At 45.7% G+C, this 27006-nt stretch overlaps 2 protein-coding genes across 3 annotated transcripts in view; both read right to left on the bottom strand.

Moving 5' to 3' along the window:
• Nucleotides 1–1335: 1335 nt before the first annotated feature.
• Nucleotides 1336–7923, bottom strand: LOC129818721 (creatine kinase S-type, mitochondrial-like). 2 transcript variants are annotated; one of them, XM_055874891.1, is made up of 11 exons: nucleotides 7820–7861; nucleotides 6101–6117; nucleotides 5225–5405; nucleotides 4273–4471; nucleotides 4097–4192; nucleotides 3742–3963; nucleotides 2743–2828; nucleotides 2489–2612; nucleotides 2249–2383; nucleotides 2011–2136; nucleotides 1336–1894 (listed from the first exon to the last, which is right to left on the bottom strand). In XM_055874891.1, the coding sequence occupies exons 3-11, from the start codon at nucleotides 5371–5373 to the stop codon at nucleotides 1778–1780; spliced, it is 1254 nt and encodes a 417-aa protein (XP_055730866.1). In that variant the 5' UTR covers nucleotides 5374–5405; nucleotides 6101–6117; nucleotides 7820–7861; the 3' UTR covers nucleotides 1336–1777. The 2 variants fall into 2 exon arrangements, with proteins under 2 accessions (XP_055730866.1, XP_055730865.1); XM_055874890.1 differs by lacking the exon at nucleotides 6101–6117 and having other exon boundaries at nucleotides 7820–7923.
• Nucleotides 7924–8256: 333 nt separating this feature from the next.
• Nucleotides 8257–27006, bottom strand: part of LOC129818720 (ras-specific guanine nucleotide-releasing factor 2-like) — a 39722-nt gene continuing 20972 nt past the window's right edge. The window contains exons 4-24 of the mRNA XM_055874889.1: nucleotides 26641–26984; nucleotides 26455–26534; nucleotides 26165–26358; nucleotides 25909–26018; nucleotides 25118–25236; nucleotides 24706–24869; nucleotides 17905–17971; nucleotides 17662–17798; nucleotides 17401–17483; nucleotides 17017–17265; nucleotides 15862–16406; nucleotides 15535–15762; nucleotides 15265–15371; nucleotides 14816–14928; nucleotides 14475–14535; nucleotides 11700–11803; nucleotides 11507–11591; nucleotides 11043–11320; nucleotides 10408–10525; nucleotides 10237–10305; nucleotides 8257–10140 (exon numbers count right to left, since the gene is read on the bottom strand). Coding sequence (XP_055730864.1) covers nucleotides 10045–10140; nucleotides 10237–10305; nucleotides 10408–10525; nucleotides 11043–11320; nucleotides 11507–11591; nucleotides 11700–11803; nucleotides 14475–14535; nucleotides 14816–14928; nucleotides 15265–15371; nucleotides 15535–15762; nucleotides 15862–16406; nucleotides 17017–17265; nucleotides 17401–17483; nucleotides 17662–17798; nucleotides 17905–17971; nucleotides 24706–24869; nucleotides 25118–25236; nucleotides 25909–26018; nucleotides 26165–26358; nucleotides 26455–26534; nucleotides 26641–26984 — 3351 coding nt within the window. The 3' untranslated portion in view covers nucleotides 8257–10044. The remainder of the gene's footprint in view (nucleotides 10141–10236; nucleotides 10306–10407; nucleotides 10526–11042; nucleotides 11321–11506; nucleotides 11592–11699; nucleotides 11804–14474; nucleotides 14536–14815; nucleotides 14929–15264; nucleotides 15372–15534; nucleotides 15763–15861; nucleotides 16407–17016; nucleotides 17266–17400; nucleotides 17484–17661; nucleotides 17799–17904; nucleotides 17972–24705; nucleotides 24870–25117; nucleotides 25237–25908; nucleotides 26019–26164; nucleotides 26359–26454; nucleotides 26535–26640; nucleotides 26985–27006) is intronic.

The raw sequence follows: 27006 nt of genomic DNA, 5'->3' as shown, positions 1-27006 counted from the left end.
GGTTATGGAAAATACATGAATTAGAGGCAGCACCACACTTTTATACTGATGTAATCTTACATAGCTTGACCATTGGGCGGGTAATGTGAATTGTCCAAATGGAAATTCAAGTCTGAGTAGAGCTTAGTGGCTGTTCTGATATTATTTCTTTTCATTGGGTAATCTAGATCCCAGGCTACGACGTCATATAGCTGTACTGAACACAAGCAAAGCATAGTGGGGTCGTCAGGCCTAGACATGAAGACGTGACGTTGCATGTAGCTTAAACTGTTGCTGTCCTGTTGCTCGTCTGAATTATACCACGTCTCACATGAGACAGACCTACAACCCTCCTCTCTCAAACTTCCTAGTGTCTCCTTTTTGGCATTACCCAGAAGTCTAGTGGTCAGCACGTAGACCACGGCTAAAAATACACGGACCAGATTCAGTTTCCTCTCTGACACAGATCCTCTCACACCTACACACACACTGGCCCCTGCCCTCTCAGTCACGCTATGTCCAGCGGGCCCTCTGGTCTTTTCCCACATGCAATAAATATGTACACTTAATGCCTTCTGTTTCTTCGGTCCCCTGGCCCTGCTCACACTAACCCTCTTTAGTGTGTAAGTACAGCAGGCAGCGATTAGCTGATTAGCTCCACGTCACTAAGCTGCTCCAAGAAGCCCAATTACCCTCCCAGGGACTACACAGACGAACACAATCAACCCTTTAAGACAGACAGTCGTTTTGGCACTGAGGATGCTTCCATTCTTGTCTGGGAGTCAGAGCCCTCTGTGCTTACTTCCAAATCCACTACAATGTAGGGGTTTGTATTTTATCTCATTGAGAATAACCCGGATGAAGAAAGGTTAAATAAGACATCTGTGTGAATTCTGCTGGTAGTTTTCCATTGACGGAATTGGGCTTCTGCCATGCTTCTTTCTCTCTGTTCCTCTCACTGACCTCTAAAAGTGCTTAACTCAGTGTTAAACACTGTTACTGCCGTAACCCTATTATGGCAGATCAGCTGCTGGGAGACAGATGCACTGGCGCGACTAGAGCTGTAAATATTTTACATTTAGTACTTTAGCACTTATCCAGAGCGACTTCCGCCTAACGACAGACTTCCATCTACAACACAGCCATATACAGTCAACTTCACAGGGAGTGAATCATCTATTACGTAGTCATTACACATGAAAAGTCCAATGGGAATGTTATGGAAAGTCCAAGTCAGTTGTTAATTGCTAAGGTATATAAACTCTTAGTGAGGTAGTGAAGTTAGTAGGAGAAAGACACAAGCTGTAATATCGCCTTGGAAAGCGAGCAGAGTCGTTTTGTTGATCAGAAATCAGATGTTTTTATTAAAGTAGATTTTTATTGAGGTTAGTGTTACAGGTAAGATTTTCGCTCCTGGTAGAAGTTGCTCCTAACCACAGATCTTGGATCAGATTATGATACCCCCAACCCCAGCCTTAACCATGAGGGGAATACATCAACACCTGTACCTGGACTAGTGGAAATGTAACCTTTATTTAACTAGGCAAATCAGTTAAGAACAAATTCTTATTTACAATGACGGCCTACCGGGGAACAGTGGGTTAACTGCCTTGTTCAGGGGCAGAAAGACAGATGTTTACCTTGTCAGAAAGACATACTACTGCTACTTTACTCCAAACCGCTCAGTTTGGTCACGAGTGGATGGATCAGGCCTAGCTCCTCGCCGCTGGGGCCTCACTTCCTGCTCTCCCTAACCGCAGAGCAGGTCACTTCCTCTCAGAGGTGGGGCTCAGGTGTTTTACTTCCTGAACTGGGCGATGGGGGCGGGGATCTTAATATCCTGGCCCCTTTCCAGCCTCTTCTCACAGTCGATCAGGTAGTTGACTCCATCAACCAGCAACTGGACCAACTCCACCTATACACACACGGATACACAGTTATTAGCAGTCAAAGTGATTTTAATCTCTGGCCCAGATAGAGTATATGGTTTAATTCGGTCATTCAGTCTCAGAATAGCGGTTCTAGTTTTACCTCAGATTTTCCCAGACGGTCGTTGTTGGAGATGTCGAAGGTGTCTCCAGTTGTGGCCGTGTCGACTCCGCCTGTCCCTCTCTTCTGCAGACGCATGTTGTCCAGGATCTTACCGAAGCGGGGGTCCTGCAGGGTAAGTACAGAACTTTAACCAATGCTCTGTCTTGGGAAGGAGGGGTCAATGCACAGGAACACGTCAAGTAAAAACATTAGGGAAGAGAGAGAGATTGTGTGTTACCTTGCTGAGTTTGGCCAGTCTGACGTGTACTCCAGCCCTGAGTCCAGTGCCCAGGTTGGAGGGGCAGGTGAGGATGTAACCCAGGTGTTCGTTCCACATGAACTCCCAGCCTCTCTCCTGGATCAGCTTCTCCACCTAGAGGGTGGAAGGACATGTGAGGTATTATATACTGTCTACTGTGTGTTCACATTCGTGCCAAAAAATCACTAAACCACTAAGACGTAACATTAGGTAAAGTACCTGTTGGAGTCCTCTGCAGAACCTCTCGAACACTCTCTTCATGTTTCCTCCCTTCTCCATGGAGATGACCCTGGTGTGGTCCTCCTCATTGACCCAGATCAGGAAGGTCTTCTCATTGTTGTGCCTGGAAGAAAGAACACATTCCTAAGAATCCAGAAACCTTTGTTGATTGCACTGATTATGTCAACGTCTATGATCACAGAACACACATGCTGGTTAGAGGCTTCTGCTAGTAAGAGCCTTGTAGACCCTACCAGAGGCCCCTGCCGTCGGGCCAATCACGGGCCATGAAGGCACACGTCAACAAGGGGGAGACAGGCTTGTCAAACAGGAAGTGGTCCTACGGGGAAGAGGAGGGAGGAGGAGGAGGAGGAGAAGGTAGCGGTCAAGGAAAGGGAAGTCAGGGTTACAACTACATAGAGGTAATTCTACTTTGGGGAGGAGTTGAGAGGAAGAGACCTTCCCCAAAGACCTCTAATGCTGTGGGAACATGGTTTTGCTTTCTACTCTTTTGGTCTCACCAGATTCCCCTATTCACAGATAGTACTATCTCTACAGCTATTATAATACAAGATAGTCTTACAGGCTTTTAGATCTACAGGGACAGGGTTCGGCTCTCTACTGCTCTGGTCTTACCAGATGCCCCTGGCATCAGGCCAGTCACGGGCCATGAAGGCAGATGTCAGCAGAGGAGAGACGGGCTTGTCGAACAGGAAGTGCTCCTGAGGCAACGTGAGGGTGAGAGGGCAAAGGTCAATGAGACTGAGGGTCGAAGGTCAACACTAGTCTAGTCTCTCCCAAATCCCAAAAGGATTGCCTCTATTTCCAATCCTTATCGTAGCCATTAGGATTTAAAAGCAACATGATGTCACCCCAATGTATCTAGACTGAGTGGATTAACTTGGTAACTAAAACTCTGCAAAACTTCCCCGAAAATAATTGGATGGCCTACCAATGGGGAATGAAGATAAATTAGTGCAATCGAGAACCATGTCTTCAGAAGAGTCGGGCCAAATAAAACTGATGTGACAATGCTGTCACTACAGTTCAGGTTCCAGTGGCACTGTTTCAGTCTTCACAACAGTCCCTGTCATTAACATAGTAATACAAATAGGCAATATCATGGATAAGAGGAATCCTGTATGCAGTCAGGTTACAAGGAAAACATGTAGTCATGTACATTTTAGAGACAGACAAATGAGAAAGGAGAGGGGGATACAGAGATCGATGGCAGTCCTTTGTGAGCGTCTCACATCAATAAGCTGCTGCTGCTCCTTCTCCGTCATGTCTCCCAGGCTGTAGTAGTGCCCGGCCAGGTCACCCTTCAGGCCGGCCAGGGCCTGCACGGTCACACGCTCCACCTCGCGGCGCTCCGAGCGGGAGCAGCACGGGGGCAGGCTCAGACCGCGGATACTACGGCCTGTGCGCACGCGAGACGACAGAACGTATTTCTCATCGAAAACACCGTTAGTGATCTGAGGATGGAAAGGGACAGTTATTGTACATACATCTGAGGATAAAGAGAGAGAGAGAGAGAGAGGGAGGGAGGGAGGGAGAGGGAGAGGGAGAGGGAGAGGGAGAGAGAGAACGTGGGGAAAAAAGTGTTACTTTGGATGCGTCCAGATCAGTGGGGTGTTTCATTGTCTTGGGGTCGTAGCCGTTGTGTCGGTCTTTAATGACGGGGTCAAAGAGGTCGGCGAACACCTGGAGAGGACGGGATGGACTGTTAACAGATCTCCTTCAGATAGATTGAAAGATGCACACAGGCAACCTCCACCTCGTACCTTGTAGCTCTCCTCGTCCCCAGCCACCATGCCGACAGTCTTGATGAAGGGGTGGCCCGGGTTGTCCACTCCGGTCTGGATGCACTGGTCCAGGGTCCAGTTGTTAGGAGTCACTTGGTCTCTCAGCTTGCCGTAGATAGCAGGGGTCAGGGCGTGCGCCATGCAGTTGTTGTGCCTCCTCAGGTCAGGGAAGTCAGCGCTGGGGATGATGGGAGAAGTAGTTTTCATTCGAACCATAGAGATGAAAAGATCGAAAGGTGTGCATTATGAAGGACATTTCAAATAGAGTGTGATTATGGACACAGTTCTGGCCAAGAGGACAGCTTATACACTGCTGTTTTGGATGTGATGTGGATTAAAAAAAATGTTTTTACAGGTACATATTGATTGATTGATTGATTGACTGGTTGCTTGATTGATTGAGACAAGTAGAGGAAGTTATTTTAGAGTGTTGGTGATATGTTTAAGCTGTGGCTCAAGGCTTAGTTCCTGTGTGTGTGTGTGTGTGTGTGTGTGTGTGTGTGTGTGTGTGTGTGTGTGTGTGTGTGTGTGTGTGTGTGTGTGTGTGTGTGTGTGTGTGTGTGTGTGTGTGTGTGTGTGTGTGTGTGTGTGTGTGTGTGTGTGTGTGCGTGTGTGGGGGGGGGGGTGTGGGTGTGTGTGTACGTGTCTACTATATGTGAATGTAAGAAAGGGCAGAGGAGGTATCTACTGAACTTGTGCCTACGAAACGTCTTAGGTTTCATTCCCTGTCCCACCCCTCTACCTTTGACTTACAGACTGACTGCAAACTGGGTGTCAGATTCAGGTTTTTTCCCATTCAACAGGTGCAGCTATCCCAGGCCCAACTCGTGTACTCTCAAATGATTTCTCCAACCTCTGTAGGTCGTCTGTATATGGCCAAGCTATTTGTAGTCCACTGTCCATCAGAGGCCATGTAGTTTTGTAGTCCTACCTGGGTGGGTAGAGCTTCCTCCTCTCCTCAGCGGACAGGATGTTGCTGTCAGTCATCAGGTAGCAGGTTGCCATGGTGCCTGCTCCCAGGCTGGCCAACAGCGTGGCCGTGTTACGGCTGGACATCATTCTAGTGAAGGAGAACGCCATCTTGGACAGTTCAAAGGTCAGAATCAGGTCAACTGGGGAGAGAGAGAGGAAGAGGGAAGAAGAGAGCCACAAGATATAAGTTACACATTTCAAAGGCCGTACTTTCTTTTAATTCTTAAATATGTGTTTATTTATGCATTTGTTTCTTGTTGTGTATGTATAACTGTGGTTAGCTGTGGGAAGAACCTCCGCTTCTTAAGAGCAGTACACTTCCTTCCTTTAACCTTTCTGACAGTATTTCTCTGTTTTAGCCAGCTTCACGATGCAGAGTCAGACAGTCACGCTCTTAACCCTTTGACCACTACATTTTGTCCATCAAATACAGACTGTGGATGCTGCAGGTCAAGCACTCCATGTCCTCAGTTGAGTTACAATGTGCTTCCGTTTTTTTGATTGTACTGTATTCAATCGTATCATATTAAAAATTCTACATCTGATAAAGTTCATGCAGGTCGTTGATAACGAGCTTACAGTATGAGAGGGGAGTCTCAGCAGATGGCTGTTTAAGCTCAGTCTCCTGATCTGGCCTCACAGGACGGCCTCTTAACTATCCCAAAATGGCTGACGCAAAATGGCCACCACCATCAAGGGGGTGTAGGTAGGAAGTTGCCTCTGTGCACCGATCGTAGGTCACCAAGATAAAACTAACTTTAGTTTAGCCCCTGGGCAAGGTATTCCTTTCCATATGTCCTGTGACTAAAATCTCAAGGTGAAAGGTCGTTCTCACCGACTTGTCCTTCACTTCTGCACAGAGGAGAGAAAGAGGGAGAAACAGAGAAATAGAGAGACAGAGAGAGAGGGAAAGAGAAAGAGAGACAGAGAGAGAGGGAAAGAGAAAGAGAAAGAGAGAGACAGAGAGAGAGGGAAAGAGAAAGAGAGAGACAGAGAGAGAGGGAAAGAGAAAGAGAGAGACAGAGATACATAGATACAGAGAGAGGGAAAGCTGTCTTAAAACAGAGAGGTCTATATAGATCTGTAGAGGTCTAGTAACTAAGAAAACAGAAGCAGGGATTGACTTTCTGCTTCATTAATCTACACACCTATTACATCATTATTTGCAGTTGTCAGTTGACAAAGTTCCATGTGATTGTTCTTCATTAAGAATACAGTAACGACTTGGAGGAGGAATAGAATTCGGTTTGATCGCCAGATCGTCAGTTAGCTGCAAAGCTGACAGTGCACCCGCTCTACTCTACGATCCATATCAATGAAGCCCAATGTGCATCTCAGTGGCTGAACACAAGGTCTCTGGGTCAACTCAACACTATTGACCTCAAAATCGTGGCTGTGTTTTCCCCCGAGTGAAGTACAGTAGACCAGAACAAAGTAGGTGGCTGAGGGGTCTGAGAGGATGAGGCAGTCTGAGAGGAGGCAGTCTGAGAGGAGGCAGTCAGCGCTGAAAGACATGTTTATTTATAGAAATCTAGAGGAGAGAAATAGTGCCAAACGGGTCTAATGCCATGACTGCTCTTTCAGGAATCAAAACACCACAGGCCACGTGTTCTGTCCTGCTCTGACATTCCGAACCGGTCACAGCCTCTCATTACAGGACACAGGCCAAGACAAGGGCACGGGGAGTGGATAGGATAGGATAGGAGAGGAGAGAGAGAGAGACACGCACGCACGCACGCACACACACACACACAGACACACAGAGAAGGAGAGACATAGAGAGATAGAGAAAGAGCAATGGACACAGAGATGGAGGAAGCGAAAGGGGGCTGAAGCTCTGATAGGAAACGCCAGTGAATCAGTGATAAGGTTATGTCATAAATGGTGAGCAGCTGGTATGACAGGCCTGTATGGTGGTTTAAATGCCTCAGAGTCACAGTGCTAATACAAGCCTTAAAGCCAGGATTACACTAGAACCAGCTCTGAAACCACAGATCTAGGATCAGTTTACCATCAGGGGGAGAAATGTAAAAACTGACCTAAGATCAGAGTGTCGGGGAGCAATTTCATGCTACTAGCCATACAGAGAGGAGTGTTAAACACATGGTGATGGAGTTAACAGACATAATGCTACTTATTTGCAAAGCTCTCGAAAGGATGCATTATCTCAAGTCGTGAAGCAGCTCATGACAGTTATAACAGCTAATAATGTGCTTAAGGAATTGACGCTCTGCTGTCCTTCCGAACGTCAGACTAGACCACGTAGACAGTCTACATTCCCACGCCAAAAGGCTCCTGCTCTGTCCATCAATGTCATGTCAATATAGCAATTATAGTGACAGCTGTCAGCCAAATCTCCTAAAGATACGCATAAGGAAACCTGAACTAATAGTCTGTGGGTGGAAGGGAGATGTTAACAGCTACCTGGCTGCATCTACAACTTTAAAATGTATACATTTAGAACAGTCTGTTATTATCCCCCCTTGTCTGAATGAGAGATATAGTAGAGCTACAGAGAGAGGGAACACAGAAAGAAAGATAGAGGGTACAGTACCTGTTTCACTGCTGGTATCCCTCCCTGCTAAAGATTTCTCTTTCAGGAGTCTATTTCTCTTTCTGATCCCACACTCTACCCACTAACACGTGATTAGGACCTGTGCTTTAGGCCAATTAAAATGTCGGAATGTACGCTGTGGGCCAATGGGTATTTAAGAAGCTTTGCTGCTGACCAATCAAATGTATTTCTGGTGCAACACCTTGGATGGTCCTGACTCTGCTGCCCGTATTGACCTTGATCTGTATTAGACGCAAAGACCCCTCCCCTCTCCAAACATAGATAGCCCCCCCCCCCCTCTCTCTATCCATCTCCCCCCCTCTCTTTCTCTCTCTCTCTCTCGCTCTCCCCCTCTCTCTATCCATCTCTACCCCCCCCCCTCTCCCCCCCTCTCTCAGCTCTTGACTGTTGAGATGTACATCAACTTACTACAGAAGTGACATTAACAACTTTTATTTTATTTACAAGCCAGGAGTGTAAATCTGTACATTCTCTAAGGAAGTGCATGGAAAAATACAGCGGTTAAACAGCAGGTTTTATAACAAAGTACATGTTCAGGTATAAAAGCAGGACCGTGGATGCTATCAGGATGTGAGAAAGATTCCTGCCATTCAGGACTGTAGAAAACGGAAGCAGTCTGGGAAAAGCAGTTATCTGAAGAACAACACTGTAAGGAAAGAGAAACGTACCGCTTTAACGATCCAAAAGCTCCAAGAAGTTACACATCTATTGACATACTTTACAAATCAATAGCGCAAGATTTCCAATAATACTGTTTAACAAGTAATCAGATAAAAATGGAACAAATACTAATAAATAAACACATCCAGAGATAAATTACAACATTGAGAAATATTCAGACACAAGTTGTAAGTAAACTGTAACGACCGCTTGGGTCAAGTCCCTTTACTTGAATGTCGTCATTCGCAAAACAGACATGTTACACTTAATTGAAGAACATTTCTGAAACTGCGATTTGGGTCAGGACTGGCAAAGGTTAAGCCGTACATGTATATTCTCTATACACTGTCTGGCTCTGGGGAGAATTATCTACAGTATATTAGATTGTGCATAATTACAAGGTTGAGAAAAGTGGCTCCTCATGCGAATATCTTCTTAAAATGTTTCTTGTCACAAATAACAGTTTAAAACCTTTATACAGAGAACCCACGGGGAACCCACTGGTTGAACCAATGTGGAATACATGTTGAATTGATGTCTGTGCCCAGTGTGAATACAACAATAGACAGACCTAAAACAATGTTTCAAATGCTTAATAAATAAGTAAATAAATGAACATGCTAAATGACGGGATGTAAAGTCCATGCTTACATCATCAGTGTGTGTCAACAGGAACAAGGCCAGAACCAATCAGGTAATTGTTCAACAGACACAGATAGACTCGATTGGACCCGAGTGACAAAAAAAATCATGTTTATCTTCCAAGTTGGTCTTCTGGTTAACAAATAGTTTTTTATATTTTGGCTAGGCCTTCTATAAGTCAATACATTCACCTTATTAGCGTATAATAAATATGCTATAGGCTATGCAGAGCTGTGGTCGGGTCTATTCGGGTCCACTCTAGTCTATCAGCTGTAGTTAAATAGACCGGAGACCCGATGACAATCAGACAGGACACAACCCGGACTCCAAGGAAAATATTGAATTGGACCCATGGAGATGTCTTCAAGGAAGTGCAAAAACCTTTGGGGAATGTTATCACTATTTGATATGAGGCTGAATTTCACCAGTTCACCAGTAGAGGGCAATATAGTGACCGCCACTGTTCCTCCCCACTAGTCTGCCCACAGCTGCCATTAGTCTGGCACGCTGCCATTAGTCTAGACATCTCTCTCATAATCAGTCACAGCCATACATGACTCTACCTGGGTTCTACTTGAGGCTTTTTCAGAGCAATGTAAATGTATACATGGAAATGCATGCAAGATCATCAGGAAATCATTATCACATGTTATAAACACACTTTACAGTTTATTACTAAATCTTGATATGTACATATTTACAAGCAAGGCACATCTTCACCAGAGTTCTTAAGCATAATCATTGGCAATGCTGACAAAGTAACAGGAACCCTTAACCGGGGGATTCTCAGGGCTCTCCCGTCCACTGGTTCCATTGTTACCAAGCAGATAACAATAAGAACCCTAATTACTAAGTGTCTGATGCAGCTGGACTGAGAGCGACTGGGTGGTGTTTCTGTGTGTTTAGCCAGGAGGGATGCGGGGTTCAATCTTCAGGGACAGCTCATACAACGTGTCCTCATCCATCACCAGAGTCTTATCCAGCAGGAACTGAGTTACCTGGGAGAGAGCGAGACGGAGAGGAAGCACGGCGAGGCAGTTAGTTCTAACAGGGTTGTAGCTAGAAACATTGATTGACTGTGTGGCGGGTGTTACCTTGGCTTGGTGCTCTATCCTGTAGGGCGCACCCTGGAACTGACGGATCTCTCTGATGATGTGAGACATCTGGAACAGAGAGGGGAACAGGGAGGAGAGACATGAGACAGGCAGAGAGAGAGAGATACAGGCTGACTGATTGTGTGTGCGTGCGTGCGTATGTGTGTTTACCATCCTCATCTTGGAGAAGTTGACGAGTCCCTCCTCGGTGAAGTTGGGCGTTCCCTCTTCGATGAAGGCCAGGTCAGTCAGATACATCCCCAGATAGGGCACACAGGGAGGGTTGCAGCTGCACACGGACCAATCCATCGATCAATGTTCACATAGTATTCAAGCTTTTCCTAACTTCTTAAGCCCTTACAAATTCATAACATATCATACGAATTGCAGGATTAAAAAAATAAGTAAAATGCAGGACGGAACATCATACGCAATGGATGACTATGTACAGTACACCATTTCCTGGGACCCATTTTGGCTCGTGAGCGCTACTTTCAAAACTACTAGCTGAAATGATACAAAACATCTACAGCATCACTTTAATTATTTTCAAAAATACGCACTTCATCATGTGGACAAATATCCTGCCTCTATTGTATTGTGTCTTGCTCAAGGGCACATCGACAGATTTTTCCCCAAGTCGGCACGGGTATTCAAACTGGCCCAAACGCTCTAACCGCTAGGCTACCTGACGTCCTATAGCTCCTTGGTGAGATATCACTGTTCGCCCAGGTACACGTCGTGGTGATAATCTGTGACCAAAACCCAGACACACAAATTCTCCCTTTATTTCCCCTCTTTCTTACTTTTTCAGGGTTTCTCTCAGGTTCTTGAACCGGCCCTCTGATGACACTGTCTTCTGCAGCCTGTCCATCAATGACTTGGTCTGTTTGCAGACTTTGGCCCATGTCTTCTTCAGCCTGTAGATGGCGCTACGGTTGAGAGCCGAGGTGATCTCTAGAACTCCGTTATAGTTGTTAAGGCAGCGACAGATATCAGCAACCGCCAACCACTTCTCTATGGAGTTCGCCCTGGAGCCCACGTCTGTATGGGCAATGATCTGAGACGCTACCAGGTTACTCATCTAGAACAGGAAAACAGAAGAAAAACAGAGAGGGGGAAGGGAGCGGAGGGATGAGAGAAGCAAGGGGAGTGGGAAAGAGGCAGAGATACAGAAAAGAGGGACAGAGAAATATGTTGAGATATGAGTATAGATCTGAAGCGCTGGCTGGTATAGAGCTATAGAGTCTAGATCTGTTTTAAATCTTACATCGTTAAAGTGCTGACTGGTCTTCATGATGTATGGAGTTCTCTCTGACTTGTCCAGCTTCATCCAGCCCTGGCCCAGAAACTCTCTGGTGGACACAGACCACACCACAATTATGCAACAACAACACAACAACACTATTCTCTGATGTAGAATATACACTCACACTATTCTCTGATGTAGAATATACACTCACTCGTAAGGGATGCTCCTGAACACAATGTGGTCTAGCAGGGTGATCTGTTCAGCCAGCTCCATCGCAGACAGAGACTCAAAACACTCTGCTTTGGGACACTCCGCCTGGTAAACCAATATTAAACAGTGTTCCATGTCTGCACCACAAACGGGTTGACAGCTAATATACACAAATAAGGGGAGCTTATATAAGTGTGTTTTTTGCATATCCCCCTGAAAGTGAGGTCACGGCCAGGGTTCAGCCGTTACTCAAGGCGACCCGGGAGGAATTAGGGTCAAGTGCCTCGACAGACTTTTCACGTTGTCGGCTCAGGTGGTCAAACTAGCAACCTTTCGGTTACCGGCCCAACACTCTAACCGCTAGGCTACCTAGCAGGTAGCCGCTAAATAAAAGGACACAGTGGACTAATATGGCTCTACAGGGGACTAAACCAGGGTCACATACATAGTGCATGTCAAATACTTTACAATACTTGAGCTAAGCTTGATTTATTTCCCCTGTAAAATAGAAGCAATGGCGTTTTCCCAAAAGTGAAATCTCCGATCTAAATCAAGCGCACCTCAAATACTTCTAAATGCATTCTAAAGTATTTTACATAAAGTATTGGTTGGGTCTTCAGGGGATGCTCCACCACAATACACACTAATATAACTAATACTGTAGGTTCTAATTATTTATGGCGAAGACTTCAAATAGTCTATATCGAGACAACGTATCTGGACAACGTCTTACCAGGATGAAGTGGAGCAATGGACTTCTCTGTTCCAAAGTCAGCATTCCAAATTACATCAACATTCATTTACTGACTAAATAATGACTAAACACACTTTCTACCACTATATTGTTATAAGATGGCGCCAGAGAAGAAGACAGACGTTTGACGTGCCCCTAACCGATTGTGTTTTTTGTTCGTTTATTTGCGTTGTTTGTAACTTATTTTTTTACTTATTTTGTACATAATGTTGCCGCTACTAAGCACAGCCGAGAGCTGCCCAGTGAGCCTATCAGGCGAGCTAAACTACTTCTATGCTCGCCTCGAGGCAAGTAACACTGAAACATGCATGAGAGCACCAGCTGTTCTGGAAGACTGTGTGATCACGCTCTCCTCAGCCGATGTGAGTACGACCTTCAAACATGTTAACATTAACAAGGCCGCAGGGCCAGACGGATTACCCGGACGTGCACTGCGAGCATGCACTGACCAACTGGCAAGTGTCTTCACTGACATTTTCAACCTCTCCCCGTCTGAGTCTGTAATACCAACATGTTTTAAAGCAGACCACCATAGCGCCTGTGCCCAAGAACACTAAGGTAACCTGCCTAAACAACAACTGACCTGTAGCACTCACGTCTGTAGCCATGAAGAGCTTCAAAAAGCTGGTCATGGCTCACATCAAAACCATTATCCCAGAAACTCTAGACCCACTCCAATGTGCATACCGTCCCAAAAGATCCACAGATGATGATCTCTATTGCATTCTACACGGCCTGGCTCTCTAGTGCGCTCAAAGCTCATCAATAAGCTAAGGATCCTGGGACTAAACACTTCCCTCTGCAACTGGATCCTGGACTTCCTGATGGGCCGCCCCCAGGTGGTAAGTGTAGGTAACAACACATGCGCGACGCTGATCCTCAACACAGTGGCCCCTCTGGGGTGCGTGTACAGTCCCCTCCTGTACTCCCTGTTCACTCATGACTGCACAGCCAACAACGACAGCAACGAGACAGCCAATAGGGAGAAGGTCAGAGACCTGGCCATGTGGTGCCAGGTCAACAACCTCTCCCTCAACGTGATCAAGACAAAGGAGATGATTGTGGACTTCAGGGAAAAGAGGATTGAGCTCGCCCCCATTCTCATCGATGTGGCTGCAGTGGAGCAGATTGAGAGCAAGTTCGTTGGTGTCCACATCACCAACAAACAGTCTTCTCTCTCAGTCTTCCCTCTTCCCTCTCATCACCAGTCTTCCCTTTCAGGAGACTGAAAATATTTGGCATGGGTCCTCAGATCCTCAAAAGGTTCTACAGCTGCACCATCGAGAGCATCCTGACTGGTTGCATCACTGCCTGGTATGGCAACTGCTCGGCCTCCGACCGCAAGGCACTACAGAGGATAGTGCGAACGCCCAGTGCATCACTAGGGCCAAGCTTCCTGCCATCCAGGACCTCTATACCAGGCGGTGTCAGAGGAAGGCCCTAAAACTTGTCAAAGACTCCAGCCACCCTAGTCATAGACTGTTCTCTCTGCTACCGCATGGCAAGTGGTACCGGAACACCAAGTCTAGGTCCAAGAGGCTTCTTAACAGCTTCTACCCCCAAGCCATAAGACTCCTGAACACCTAATCAAATGTCTACCCAGACTATTTGCATTGCCCCCCCCCCCCCTCCTTTTTTACAGTGCTGCTACTCTCTGTTGTTATCATCTATGCATAGTCACTTTAATAACTCTACCTACATGTACATATTACCTCAACTAACCGGTTCCCCCGCACATTGACTCTGTATCGGTACCCCCGTGTATATAGTCTCGCTATTGTTATTTTACTGCTGCTCTTTAATCACTTGTTACTTTTATTTCTTATTCTTATCCGTATTTTTTTTAAACTGCATAATTGGTTAGGGGCTCGTAAGTAAGCATTTCACTGTAAGGCCTACACCTGTTGTATTCGGAGCATGTGACTAATACAATTTGATTTGATTAGATTTGATATCCTGCAAATGAAATGGCTTAGCATCTATTCTAGGCAGTAGTTGTGTGTGTGATTGAACTATACATACCGTCTGTAGGATGTCTTCTATCCTGAGTTGAGCATCATCTTGTTCATCTTGAGAAAGGGCACTGAGGGACAAGCAGAGTCTCATTAATAACAAATGTAATGACACAAACACACACCCACTCTCACACACACTCTCACACACACTCTACGGTATACTAAGGTACACGCACCACACACACTCACTAACTCTCACCGTGTGTGTGTGTGTGTGTGTGTGTGTGTGTGTGTGTGTGTGTGTGTGTGTGTGTGTCTGTGAGTGTGTGTGTGCTTGTACCGTAGCGTGTGTGTGTGTGTGTCTGCGTGTGTGTGTGTCTGCGTGTGTGTGTGTCTGCGTGTGTGCACCTTAGAATGTTTCCGGTGGCTTTCCTCTCTTGAGGCAGCAGGTCTGGGTCTCGTAGCACCTCCTCCAGAAGGGTCATTACACCCACCTTCAGCTCACTGTTCATCTCAAAGTCCTGACACACGCACAAACACACACTCAATTTAGCGATCATTTCCCCCAGTCATTTCTTCAGAGGATGCTGTGAACTCACAGGTACATTGTTCACTCCCTTGCACATCAGAATTATTATAGGGCATAAATTGACCTCTTCTCTCTTACGTCAACATCTGTCTGTTTCAGCATGTATGGCCACTTACACACCAGGACACAGGAGAGAACAGCTACAGAGGGCAGGACACCAGGGGGCCCCAGTGGAGCAGGGTGACAGTTCTCTGGGCGTCACGAGAGTTGGACAGAGGACAGCAGGGGGTAGGCGGGCAGTGTTTGTGTGTGTGTATGTGGTTCCGACCTGTGAGTGCTTGGAGACCCAGTGACGCAGTACGTTGAGGACTCTGTTGGTAGCAGCTCTACGGATGATAAACTCCTTGTCACAAGTCCTCTCACTATTATTGAAACCTGAGAGAGAGAGAGAGAGAGACAAAGAGAGAGAGAGAAAGAGAGAGAGAGAAAGAGAGAGAGAGAAAGAGAGAAAGAGAAAGAGAGAGAGAGAGAGAGAACTTGTGGTGAAATGGTAAATGCTGCTGGTAAGACTGTTGTTATTGTTCATGTTGTCTGTTACCCTGGGAACTGCCGTGTCCGGCGGCTGCCGTGGCAATAGCGAAGGCTGAGGCTGGTGACATAGTACCACGATTGTTTTCCCCCGTGGAACCTCCAGACTGTCTGTATCGCATGTGTCTGGGTGTAGAGGGCGAGCGACAGGGGGACTCTGTCAGGGGGACGCGGTCCTCGCTGACTTGAGGGTTAGACTCTGGGAGGAACTTCTCCAGAGAAACCGTCTCCAGAACAGCTGTTAATTAAAATATACAGGCACTCGGTGAGTGTGTGTCTGTGTTTGTGTGTCTGTGTTTGTGTGTCTGTGTTTGTGAGTGTGTGTGTGCCAGCCTACCCCTGCGGATGCTGCGTCTGAGTTTTCCACAGAATGCATCGATGCGCGGCATGTCTCCTCCCTCTTCCGGCGTTGGGGGGACAGGTTCCGGTGAACCGGTGGGGCGGCTCAGTTCTAGAAGGGCTTTTGTGGTGGTGGGAGGGGAGGTGGAGACCCCCAGGACTGTTGGCAGACTGGGAGCCCGCGTGCAGGTGGGAGGGGGGAACGAGAACCCCGATGGAGCCCGGGTGGAGGTGGGAGGAGGCGAGGAAAACCCTGAAGGGGGCTTGGTGGCGTTGGGAGGGGGGGAGGAGATAGAGGGAGGGTGAGAGGAAGTGGGGGAGTTAGCAGCAGAGGAGGAAGGGGTGGAGAGGTCTAGGACTCCTGCCTTGGAGGAGACCGGGGAGGAGAGGGAGAGTTTGCGGGAGTGAACCGGGGAGGAGGTGCGGGAGGGGATGGTGAGAGGAGGAGGAGAGGAGAACTTGCGACATAGACGGGGAGATTTGTTGTTGAGGTGCTCGCCTCCCCACGTCCCCTGGTTGGTGGCAAAGAACAACTCCAGAGACCTGAGGAGAGACAGAGGGATGGCAGAAGAAGAGGAGGATAAAGACAAAAAGGAAGCACTTGATTATTTCTTTGTCATATGAGAAACCTATGTAACATCTATGTTAGCCCTCTGAAATAAAACCGAGAAGAAAAGGTATTTTTGTTTGAAAGGCTGTATGAGTGAAATGAAGTAATGAAAGAGTAAATGGAGAGGCAGTGAAAAGAGGAGAATGTACGAGAAAGAAAAAAAAAGAGCGTCACTCTTTTTGGTCCAGAGCAAGCCGTGTGATCTTCAGACTGTAGTCAGGACAGAGAGACGTGATGGACAGCCGATCGGAGGAGTGATACTGAACCCTGAGAGGAGAGGAGGAGTGGGGGAGAGGGCAGGAGAGCACGGGAGAGGAGGTGTCGAAGGGTAAGATGTGGAAGAAGGGGGTGAGGAGGAGTGATAAAACCAGGAGTGGAGGCGGTGGAAAGAGAAGGAAAGAGACAGAGAGAGTGATGGTCAGCATGCATGTCTATTATATGAGGATAGAGGGAGGAAGAGACAGAATGGATGAAGGAGTGATGGAGTGATGTGGCATGAGAAGACACAATGTGTGTGTGAGTTCATACTGTATATCTTTCTACCTGACCGGTATAGAGGTAAAAGGTTTCTTGTATATGTCGGCCAGTTTGTCCATGACCACAGCAGCGGTAGTAAAGATCCTGTACGTGTGGAGGAAGGTGTTGAGGAAGTCGATAGAGAGGAAGCGCAGGTCAGTCAGCCTCTCCAGCAGCCGCTCCACGCTGGCGTAGCGGATCTGGGGGACCTTGCAGGAGTTGAGCGTCTTGCTGAAGCAGATGTCCACATCATCTTTGTGCAGCCGTGCGTCCGACCTGGTGGGACAAGTATCAATAAGATCATCAGCTATTGGGTGATCTCCCAGATGGGCGAAGGGGATGGGATAACCTGGGGATTATCAACCCTCACTGACGTGGAAAAGGATATACAGTCTGTATTTGGGCTCTTACTTGATCATGTGCGGCACAGTTACTTTAGAGTTCTCCTCAAATACGCTGGTCATCAGGCCATTACAGCGGATATTATCTATACACTATAGACAGAGAGAAAGAAAAAGGTACAGAATGAACGAAAGAGAGAAAAGAGAGGAGAGACAGTCATGTTACTGTCCATGGTGCTGAACCTCTTTCAAAATCAGCGTTGAGGCTTGCAGAAGCAGTAGGTGTAGGAGTTGATTTGGGACTAGGCATCTCATCCCCAGGTATGTTTACCTGACTGATGTCACTGGTCCAGGCCGCTTTCTCCTGGCGGGAGGGAGCCAATAGGACGACAGAGAAGGCGGGGCCATCAGGGGGTTCCACCACAATTTTAAACTCCAGGTGGTTGAAGCCCTGACCTCCTGCATTGTCTACAGGAGGGGGTGGGAGGGATCAAGGTCAATAGTTTGTTGACGTATTGATTGATTGATTGAGTTGACTTATTCATTGATTTATTATTTTATGAAAGATACTTACAGTCCTCATCGTTGGCATCCAGCTCCTCTACAAGGGTACATTCTATTAGGGACAACACCCCACCCTGCTGTGAGGGTCAAAGGGCAGAGGTTAGAGGCCATACATCTAACACGCACGTGTAGAGGAAAGGCCAAATGTGTCAAAATCTGCTTGATATGCAAATGTTTTCTACTACAAACACTACCGGTCAAACGTTTTAGAACACCTACTCATTCAAGGGTTTTTCTTTATTTTTACTATTTTCTACATTGTAGAATAATAGTGAAGACATCAAAACTATGAAATAACACACATGGAATCAAGTTGTATCAAAAAAGTGTCAAAAAATCTAAATATATTTTATATTTGAGATTCTTCAAATAGCCATCCTTTTCCTTGATGACAGCTCTGCACACTCTTGGCATTCTCTCAACCAGCTTCACCTGGAATGCTTTTGCAATGGTTCCCACATATGCTGAGATTGGTTGAGGTCGGGGGACTGTGGAAGCCAGGTCATCTGATGCAGCACTCCATCACTCTCGTTCTTGGTAAAATAGCCCTTACACAGCCTGGAGGTGTGTTGGGTCATTGTCCTGTTAAAAAACAAATGATAGTCCCACTAAGCCTAAACCAGATGGGATGGCGTATCGCTGCAGAATGCTCTGGTAGCCTTGTTGGTTAAGTGTGCCTTGAATTCTAAATAAATCACATACAGTGTCACCAGCAATGCACCCCCACACCATAACACCTCCTCCTCCATGCTTTATGGTGGGAATTACACATGTGGAGATCATCCGTTCACCCACACCGCGCGTCACAAAGACACGACCGTTGGAACCAAAAATCAAAAATTTGGACTCCAGACTAAAGGACAAATTCCCCCCGGTCTAATGTCCTTTCCTTTCTTGGCCCAAGCAAGTCACTTCTTCTTATTGGTGTCCTTTAGTAGTGGTTTCTTTGCAGCAATTTGACCACGAAGGCCTGATTCACACAATCTTCTCTGAACAGTTGATGTTGAGATGTGTCTGTTACTTGAACTCTGTGAAACATTTATTTGGCTGCAATTTCTGAGGCTGGTAACTCTAACTAACTTGGTATTTTACCAAATAGGGCTACCTTCTGTATACCCCCGACCTTGTCACAACACAACTGATTGGCTCAAACCCATTAGGGAGGAAAGAAATTCCACAAATGAACTTTTAAGTAGGCACACCTGTTAATTGAAATGCATTCCAGGTGACTACCTCATGAAGCGGGTTGAGAGAATTCCAGGAGTGGGCAAAGCTGTCATCAAGGCAAAGGGTGGCTATTTGAAGAATCTCAAGTATAAAATATACTTTTTTGGTTACTACATGATTCCATATGTGTTATTTCATAGTTTTGATGTCTTCACTATTATTCTACATAGGAAAACAAAGAAAAACCTTTGAAAAGTAGGTGTTCTAAAACTTTTGACCGGTAGTGTATATCAACACATTTCGTATGTATATGTGTGCATGTGTCTGACCGCAAGAAAGTACAGATGTCGCATCTTAATTTGACCCGTTTTGTCGTAGGAGGAAAATAATCCTGTGGCAAGAGGATTTTAATATCTGAAGAAATATTAAGAATCGCCACCAGGGGGCAGCTGAAGCGGTGTTTGTGTACAATGCAGCGCCGTACCTACATTGTACCTTAGACTGCAGGTCCACTGGGCGCCAGTTCAAGTAGCCTACGTAGACTATGTGCAGGCTACAGCGCGTCTTGTGTGAATTCTTACGTGGATTATAATAAACAGGCATATTTGTAGGGGATAGACTTTTTTTTCGTTAGGGCAAATCCGTTAAAAAAAAATATATATAAAAAGTTGTATTATATGTGCAAGGCTAGCAATAGCAAGAATAGATGATTGGTGGCCTCAGTGCCTGTGTGGTCCAGGGGTTACAACCGCTGACCTTTGACTCCCCCTCCCCCTATCTTCTCCATCTTTCCGACACTGTTCTAGCTCTTCAATGTAAGCAACAACAAAAAAAGACTTCAATTCATTTAGATAGCCTATAGCCTACATTAGGCCCACAAGTTAATTGCATTCATTTCAATGTTTTCAAGAAGTAAAACGAATAGTCTGATAATTTACACATCAAAGAAATGTGACTCAACTCAACAAAATAGTCTTTGGACAGGCTCAAACGCATACACATCTTGACAGCTTGAAGAAATTACATTTTAAAGCCACACAATACAGGCTTTCAATCCACAACAAGAATGACTTCAAATGCCGGCATCAAACTGGAAGCACAGCAGGCCTTTGCTACTGTAAGCCGGCGCATAACAGTTAGGTAATGGAAATCTATAAAACGTGGGCGAGCACTGGAAGAAAGTTTATCGTTCTACGGCGGGCCTTCATCTATCAATCAATTGATGGCCCAAATCAGCTCATCAACTCAGACAGGGAAACACAAACAGTAGCCTTCTATCAGTTTTCACACCATTCATTATGTGATTGGGTAGCTTAGAGAACGTATTGGAATAATAATCAAATAACAAGGGACCTATTGCAACCATCGATGGCACTAGATTATCACCAGCTGATGTCTTGTTAAACGATCAATACGCGCTAAATTCACCCGCACAGCTGATCTCAATTGCAACCTTTATTGGTCACCTCATTACCGCTCCCTAAAAGATGATGTCGGTGTTGCTTTAGTCCTGATGTCTTTCAAGATATGTTCGCCCTCTGGTTGGTATTATCATCGGAACAACTTAGTCCTTTTTGAAAATACTAAGGGTGATTTATCTATTTGACAAGAATTACGTACAAAATAAAGAAAGTATTTCCCAATTTACCACGGCAAATCTACTGTGGCAATTTACCCCACACTTTGTATGAAACTAATGTTGGTGTAGCCCACTTATTATTTTGTTTGTTAATAGATTTAAAATGACTTTTATATCTTTACTATTTTATACCATTATGTCCTCTTCGTATGAATAGATTGTTTTTATGTGTCCTTAGAGAGTGAAAGTAGTGTTGGGTGGAAGCTCTTTGTCATTGAGAAGTCCAATTATTTCATGGACTGCAGCAGAATGTAGGAATGTCTACTCTCAGTTACTCATTTCCTCTCCTGACTGTTAAATGCACGGAGGAGCACAAGTAAATGGAAAAGTACTGAAGTACATCTTTGTGGAAGGGAGGGGGTGAGAGCTAAGGGTATAAATGAACACTGAGCTGTACTGAATGTACAGCATTCGACTGTTACATCTTCGCCGAGTTTACATTTGAAACATCACTCGGAGTTTGGGCTCTTTTGTATGATAAATATCTTTATTTTATATTGAAATATTGGTTTTCTTATCAGTTTCCTATTTACAGTATGTTATCCATTAAATACATCTGTCTTTATAATAAAAGTGTCTGGTATGGTGATTTCTTATCAAGTTCGGGGGTAAAATATCCCTGGACTGTCCATACTTGAAATGTGTAACTAAATCAAGTCCATTGGCGGGATTTTGTTATTTGTGCCAGAAGGGTATGGGATGGAATCGAACCCACGCCGACAGGGTAGGCCTATATGTAAAATCAAATTTTATTTGTCACATGCGGCGAATATAACAGGTGTAGACCTTACAGTGAAATGCTTACTTACAAGCACTTAATCAACAATGCTTTAAGAAGCCCTAAGAAAAACATGTTTAGTAAAAAATAGGATATGTTAAAAAAATAATGACAAAAAAGTAACAAATAATTAAACAGCAGCAGTAAAATAACAATAGTGAGGCTATATACAGGGGGTACCAGCACAGAGTCAATGTGCGGGGGCACCGGTTAGCCGAGGTAATTGAGGTAATACAGTATGTACATGTAGGTAGCGTTAAAGTGACTATGCATAGATAATAAACAGAGAGTAGCAGCAGAGTAAAAGAGGGGTCTGGGTAGCCCTTTGATTAGCTGTTCAGTAGTCTTATGGCTTGGGGGTAGAAGCTGTTAAGAAGCCTTTTGGACCTAGACTTGGCGCTCCGGTATCGCTTGCAGTGCGGTAGCAGAGAGAACAGTCTATGACTAAGGCGGCTGAAGTCTTTCACAAGTTTTAGGGCCTTCCTCTGACATTGCCTGGTATAGAGGTCCTGGATTGCGGGAAGCTTGGCCCCAGTGATGTACTGCGCCGTACACACTACCCTCTGTAGTGCCTTGCGGTCGGAGGCTGAGCAGTTGCTATACCAGGCAGTGATGCAACCAGTCAAGATGCTCTCGATGGTGCAGCTGTAGAACCTTTTGAGGATCTGAAGACCCACGACAAATCTTTTCTGTCTCCTGAGGGAGGAGGAACAGGCTTTGTCGTGCCCTCTTCACAACTGTCTTGGTGTGTTTGGAGCATGATCGTTTGTTGGTGATGTGGACACCAAGGAACTTCAAGTTCTCAACCTACTCCACTGCAGCCCCGTCGATGAGAATGGGGGCGTGCTCGGTCCTCCTTTTCCTGTAGTCCACAATCATCTCCTTTGTCTTGATCACGTTGAGGGAGAGGTTGTTGTCCTGGCACCACACGGTCAGTTCTCTGACCTTCTCCCTATAGGCTGTCTCATCGTTGTTGGTGATAAGGCCTACCACTATTGTGTCATCGGCAAACTTAATGATGGTGTTGGAGTCGTGCCGGCCGTGCAGTCACGAGTGAACAGGGAGTACAGGAGGGGACTGAGCACGCACCCCTGAGGGGCCTCTGTGTTGAGGATCAGCGTGGCGGATGTGTTGTTACCTACCATTACCACCTGGGGGCAGCACATCAGGAAGTCCACGTTCCAGTTTTATGAGTGAGGTGTTTAGTCCTAGGGTCCTTAGCTTAGTGATGAGCTTTGTGGGCACTATGGTGTTGAACACTGAGCTGTAGTCAATGAACAGCATTCTCACATAGGTGATCCATTTGTCCAGATTGGAAAGGGCAGTGTTGAGTGCAATAGCGATTGCATCATCTGTGGATCTGTTGGAGCGGTTTGCAAATTGGAGTGGGTCTAGGGTTTCTGGGATACTGGGATACTGGTGTTGATGTGAGCCATGACCAGCCTTTCAAAGCACTTCATGGTTACAGACGTGATTGCTACAGGTCGGTAGTCATTTAGGCAGGTTACCTTAGTGCTCCTTGGCACAGGGACTATGGTGGTCTATTTGAAACATTGTCACGACTTCCGCCGAAGTTGGTGCCTCTCCTTGTTCGGGCGGCGTTCGGCGGTCGACGTCACCGGCTTTCTAGCCACCACCGATCTACGTTTCTTTTTCCATTTGTTTTGTCTTGATTGTACACACCTGGTTTCCATTACGTTATAATTTATTCCCTATTTAACCCTCTGTTTCCCACATGGTTTTGTGCGTGTTTGTTCTTTGTTTAGTAGTCGCTCTTTTGTGTCGAGCTGGAATATTTTTCCCTGTATGGAATTTGTTTGTGATTTCCTGAGTAAAGTACGTTTTTACTCAGTTCTGTGTCCTGCGCCTGACTCCGTCCTCCGTCCACACTGACTTATGACAAACATGTTGGTATTACAGACATGTTGGTATTACAAAGCAGTGGTCCTAACAACTAGACTACCCCAGGCCATGATTGAACTACATTTTGACAGTTGAATCATTACCTTACATTCATGATAAACCTTAAAATGTTTTTTGTTTTTTTATAATACACTGTAGCTTTTACATCTCGTCTTTACATCTGATATTACAGGCCTATGTAGGCTATAGTTTAGGTGTAGCCTATCAGGGTTGGGGGTTGGGGTTGACTACATGTAAGGGATTGCAACAACAAAAAAAACGGTAACTGTAATCCGTTACATTAACAGCAAAAATATTGTAATCAGATTACAGATACTTTTGAAAACTAGATGATTACTCCGAGGATTACTTTTAAATTCAGAAAGGATGTTTGCACATTTTTTTGGGATACTTTTCTCAATGACATTCAAATCAGCATTGAAAAAAGGAGCAAGTTCAAGTTTGTTCCACCTGAACGTGTCTGACCACAAGTCACAGACCACTATGATAACACACCAAATGTGTTCGATGGATCGCGGGTAAAGAGCAGGAATAGGCTTTTTGTGGGCTACAGTCCAAGATATCTCTTCCATTGGTGCAACTGTTGTCGGCATCCAAAGATGTTCCAATTTGAATAAACACTTGGAGGTAAGGATGACAGCAGTGGTGGAGTCTACGGCGATACGGATATCCCTTATTATTGATATCTACATAGCGCATTGATGTGAATCACACTGCTGCTCTCTCATTTAGCTATCTGCTCCTTACGGATTGTGGTTGTTGTGGATGGCTGTTCACAAATCTAAATGTGTATTTGAACCCAATAATGGTTGAATTCAAGAAGTTTAAACTGCCTATCAATCATTGCTTTTGAAACCAGTGGACAGCCAGTGAAAAATGTGCTCTTGCAACAGCTGCACAGTGCGGATCCCAACCTATGGAATAAAAGTGGGGCTTTTAATTTTTCTAATTCATGCTGATGAAAGAAATACATCCATATGCCTAATGGACACACGTGTATGGATACATTTCAGATAAGTCCATTTGAATGTGGGGGTGATATGACCTATAGGCCTAGAGTAGCAGTAGGACATTGTCTGGCTTGAGCCTTTGAGCAAAGTCAGAGACGGAATATGATTTTGATAGCTGGCGCTGGTCTGAATGACTCGACTGCCCCCTGAATACGTTTTTGTGAAAGCATCTAAATCATGAGACTCATTTGAAGTCCCTGTTGCGCAGGAAAATTTCACGCGACAAAACAGCGATCAAATTCAAATCTGACATCTGTACATGCATATGTGTCTGTGTGTGTGTTTGACTCTCACCTTGAGCAGGTGCAGCTTTCCCCCGGAGGTGCGTGTGCAGACAAGGAAGTGTTTCGTAAACAGGAAGCACTGTCGTTCTCCTTCCTTCCTGAGGGACAGAGAGCCTAGACGGACCTTACTGAGCATGCCCCGTTCACTGCTGGATGGGAGCTGGATCAGAGAGCCTGATGGGTAGAGAGAGAGAGAGTGTGTGTGTGTGTGTGTGTGTGTGTGTGTGTGTGTGTGTGTGTGTGTGTGTGTGTGTGTGTGTGTGTTTGGTGGGAGGGGGAAAAAACATAGGTTACACATACTGTACTACTGATGACAGCCACAGGTAACCATCTTATAGTGTATTCTGGCTGGTGTGTGTGTGTGAATGAGTGAGTGAGTGAGTGAGTGCATTTGTACAGTATGTGTGTGTGTGTGTACTCACCCTGTCTGACAAAGGTCTGGCTGGTATCCAGTAATATGTCACAGCCTTCTACGATCATTCTCTCGATGGCCAGATTCTTACGAATGTTCTCTGTATCGCTCACCTCATCATGCATCATCCTGACAACACAACCACCGTTAGCTACATTATCCACCACACAACCACTGCTAACTACATTACCTACTACACAACCACTGCTAACTACATTACCTACTACACAACCACTGTTAGCTACATTATCCACCACACAATCACTGTTAACTACATTATCCACCACATAACCACTGTTGACTACATTATCCACTACACAACCACTGCTAACTACATTATCTACCACACAATCACTGTTAACTACATTATCCACCACATAACCACTGTTGACTACATTATCCACCACACAACCACTGCTAACTACATTATCTACCACACAATCACTGTTAACTACATTATCCACCACACAACCACTGCTAACTACATTACCTACTACACAACCACTGTTGTAGTCCTGGACATTACCTACTACACAACCACTGTTAACTACATTATCTACCACACAATCACTGTTAACTACATTATCCACCACACAACCACTGCTAACTACATTATCTACCACACAATCACTGTTAACTATATTATCCACCACACAACCACTGCTAACTACATTACCTGCTACACAACCACTGTTAACTACATTAACTACCACACAACTATTGTTGGCTACATGATCTACTACACAACTATTGTTGGCTACATGATCTACTACACAACCGCTACAGCTCCATTATCCTCACTTTGACAGCTCCTCTAGTTTGGACTTGGCGAACTCCAGGCTCTTGCGCTCCACGTGCTCATGAGGCGTGTGTGCCAGCAGCTCATGGAGAGTGATGATGTAACGAGGGATCTGAAACACAACGGAGAGGCGTCTGTCAGTCAGTCAGTCAGTCAGGTCTGGGCCGTATACTAACATGTGGAAGAGGAGGGGTTGAAGGACGGAGGTTAATGAGGTCTGGAAGCGCGCGTGTGGGTGTGACGTGTGCGATGTGCTACCTGGAACATGGGGTAAGTGAGGAAGGTCTCCAGCATGCGTCCCTCACAGGCAGCGTTCGCCTCATACTGCTTCAGCAGCTTGTCCAAGTCCCTGTTCTGTTTACAGTTGGCCAGCACCTGCAGGCTGTACTGGTGGTTCCTCACAAACTCCTGGTAGATGTTCAGCATGGGCAGCAGAATGTCAAACAGGTCCGCTGGAGAGACAGACACATAAAACATTCCACACCAAGATAGTGGTAGAGGTTAGCTAGAGTGGATTTGACCCAACATAGACGTATGTCATATCTCACCCAGAACCAGCGTAGGCCAGTTGGCTATCCGAGCCTTCAGGCCCTGATGAAAGATCTCATGGAGGAACATGATGGTCTCACTGGGGACACAAAGATATTGCAATTAAATCAATTCAATCCGTTCGCAAGTGTCTAGGGGGTAGGGGCTATGGGTTGTTTCTGGAGGGGGGTGAGACGGTGTGTTACCTGTTGAGGAAGATGCTGCTAACGTCATCGTGGCTGATGGGAGGTTTCTTGGAGCTGGCGGCCATACGTAGCGGCCTGAGGAAGAAGTTGACCAGGACAGAGAGCTGGCAGACATATTCGGTCTCTGCCTCCACCATGTTGAACACGATGTGGTTCCTCTTCCTCATGTTCTCAGCGTGGGGGGAACAGATGTAGTCCTGGACAATGATCTTCCACTTCCTCCGACACAGCCAGCCTCGCATGAAACTCTGGACCTTTTTGATCTTTTTAATGTCTGGGTCCTCCTCCTCCTGGTTGGTCTGGTAAGGCAGCATCCTCTCCTTGGCCTTGTTCAACAGCACGATCTAGAAGCACACAGTCAACAGT

Source organism: Salvelinus fontinalis, chromosome 21 (assembly GCF_029448725.1).
Source record: "Salvelinus fontinalis isolate EN_2023a chromosome 21, ASM2944872v1, whole genome shotgun sequence".
In the NCBI taxonomy this organism is placed as follows: domain Eukaryota; kingdom Metazoa; phylum Chordata; class Actinopteri; order Salmoniformes; family Salmonidae; genus Salvelinus; species Salvelinus fontinalis.
The sequence above is the reverse complement of the archived record's forward strand: the minus strand, read 5'-3'. Positions and strand labels throughout refer to the sequence as shown.

Bases quoted from the DNA above. Each gene is read 5' to 3' on its own strand.
- LOC129818721 (XM_055874890.1), bottom strand. From the start codon at position 5,373: ATGGCGTTCTCCTTCACTAGAATGATGTCCAGCCGTAACACGGCCACG. The intron at 2,613-2,742 runs GTAGGGTCTACA...TCTTTCTTCCAG, and splicing joins CCCGACGGCAGGGGCCTCTG to GCACAACAATGAGAAGACCT. The intron at 1,895-2,010 runs GTAAAACTAGAA...GTGTGTGTATAG, and splicing joins ACCGTCTGGGAAAATCTGAG to GTGGAGTTGGTCCAGTTGCT.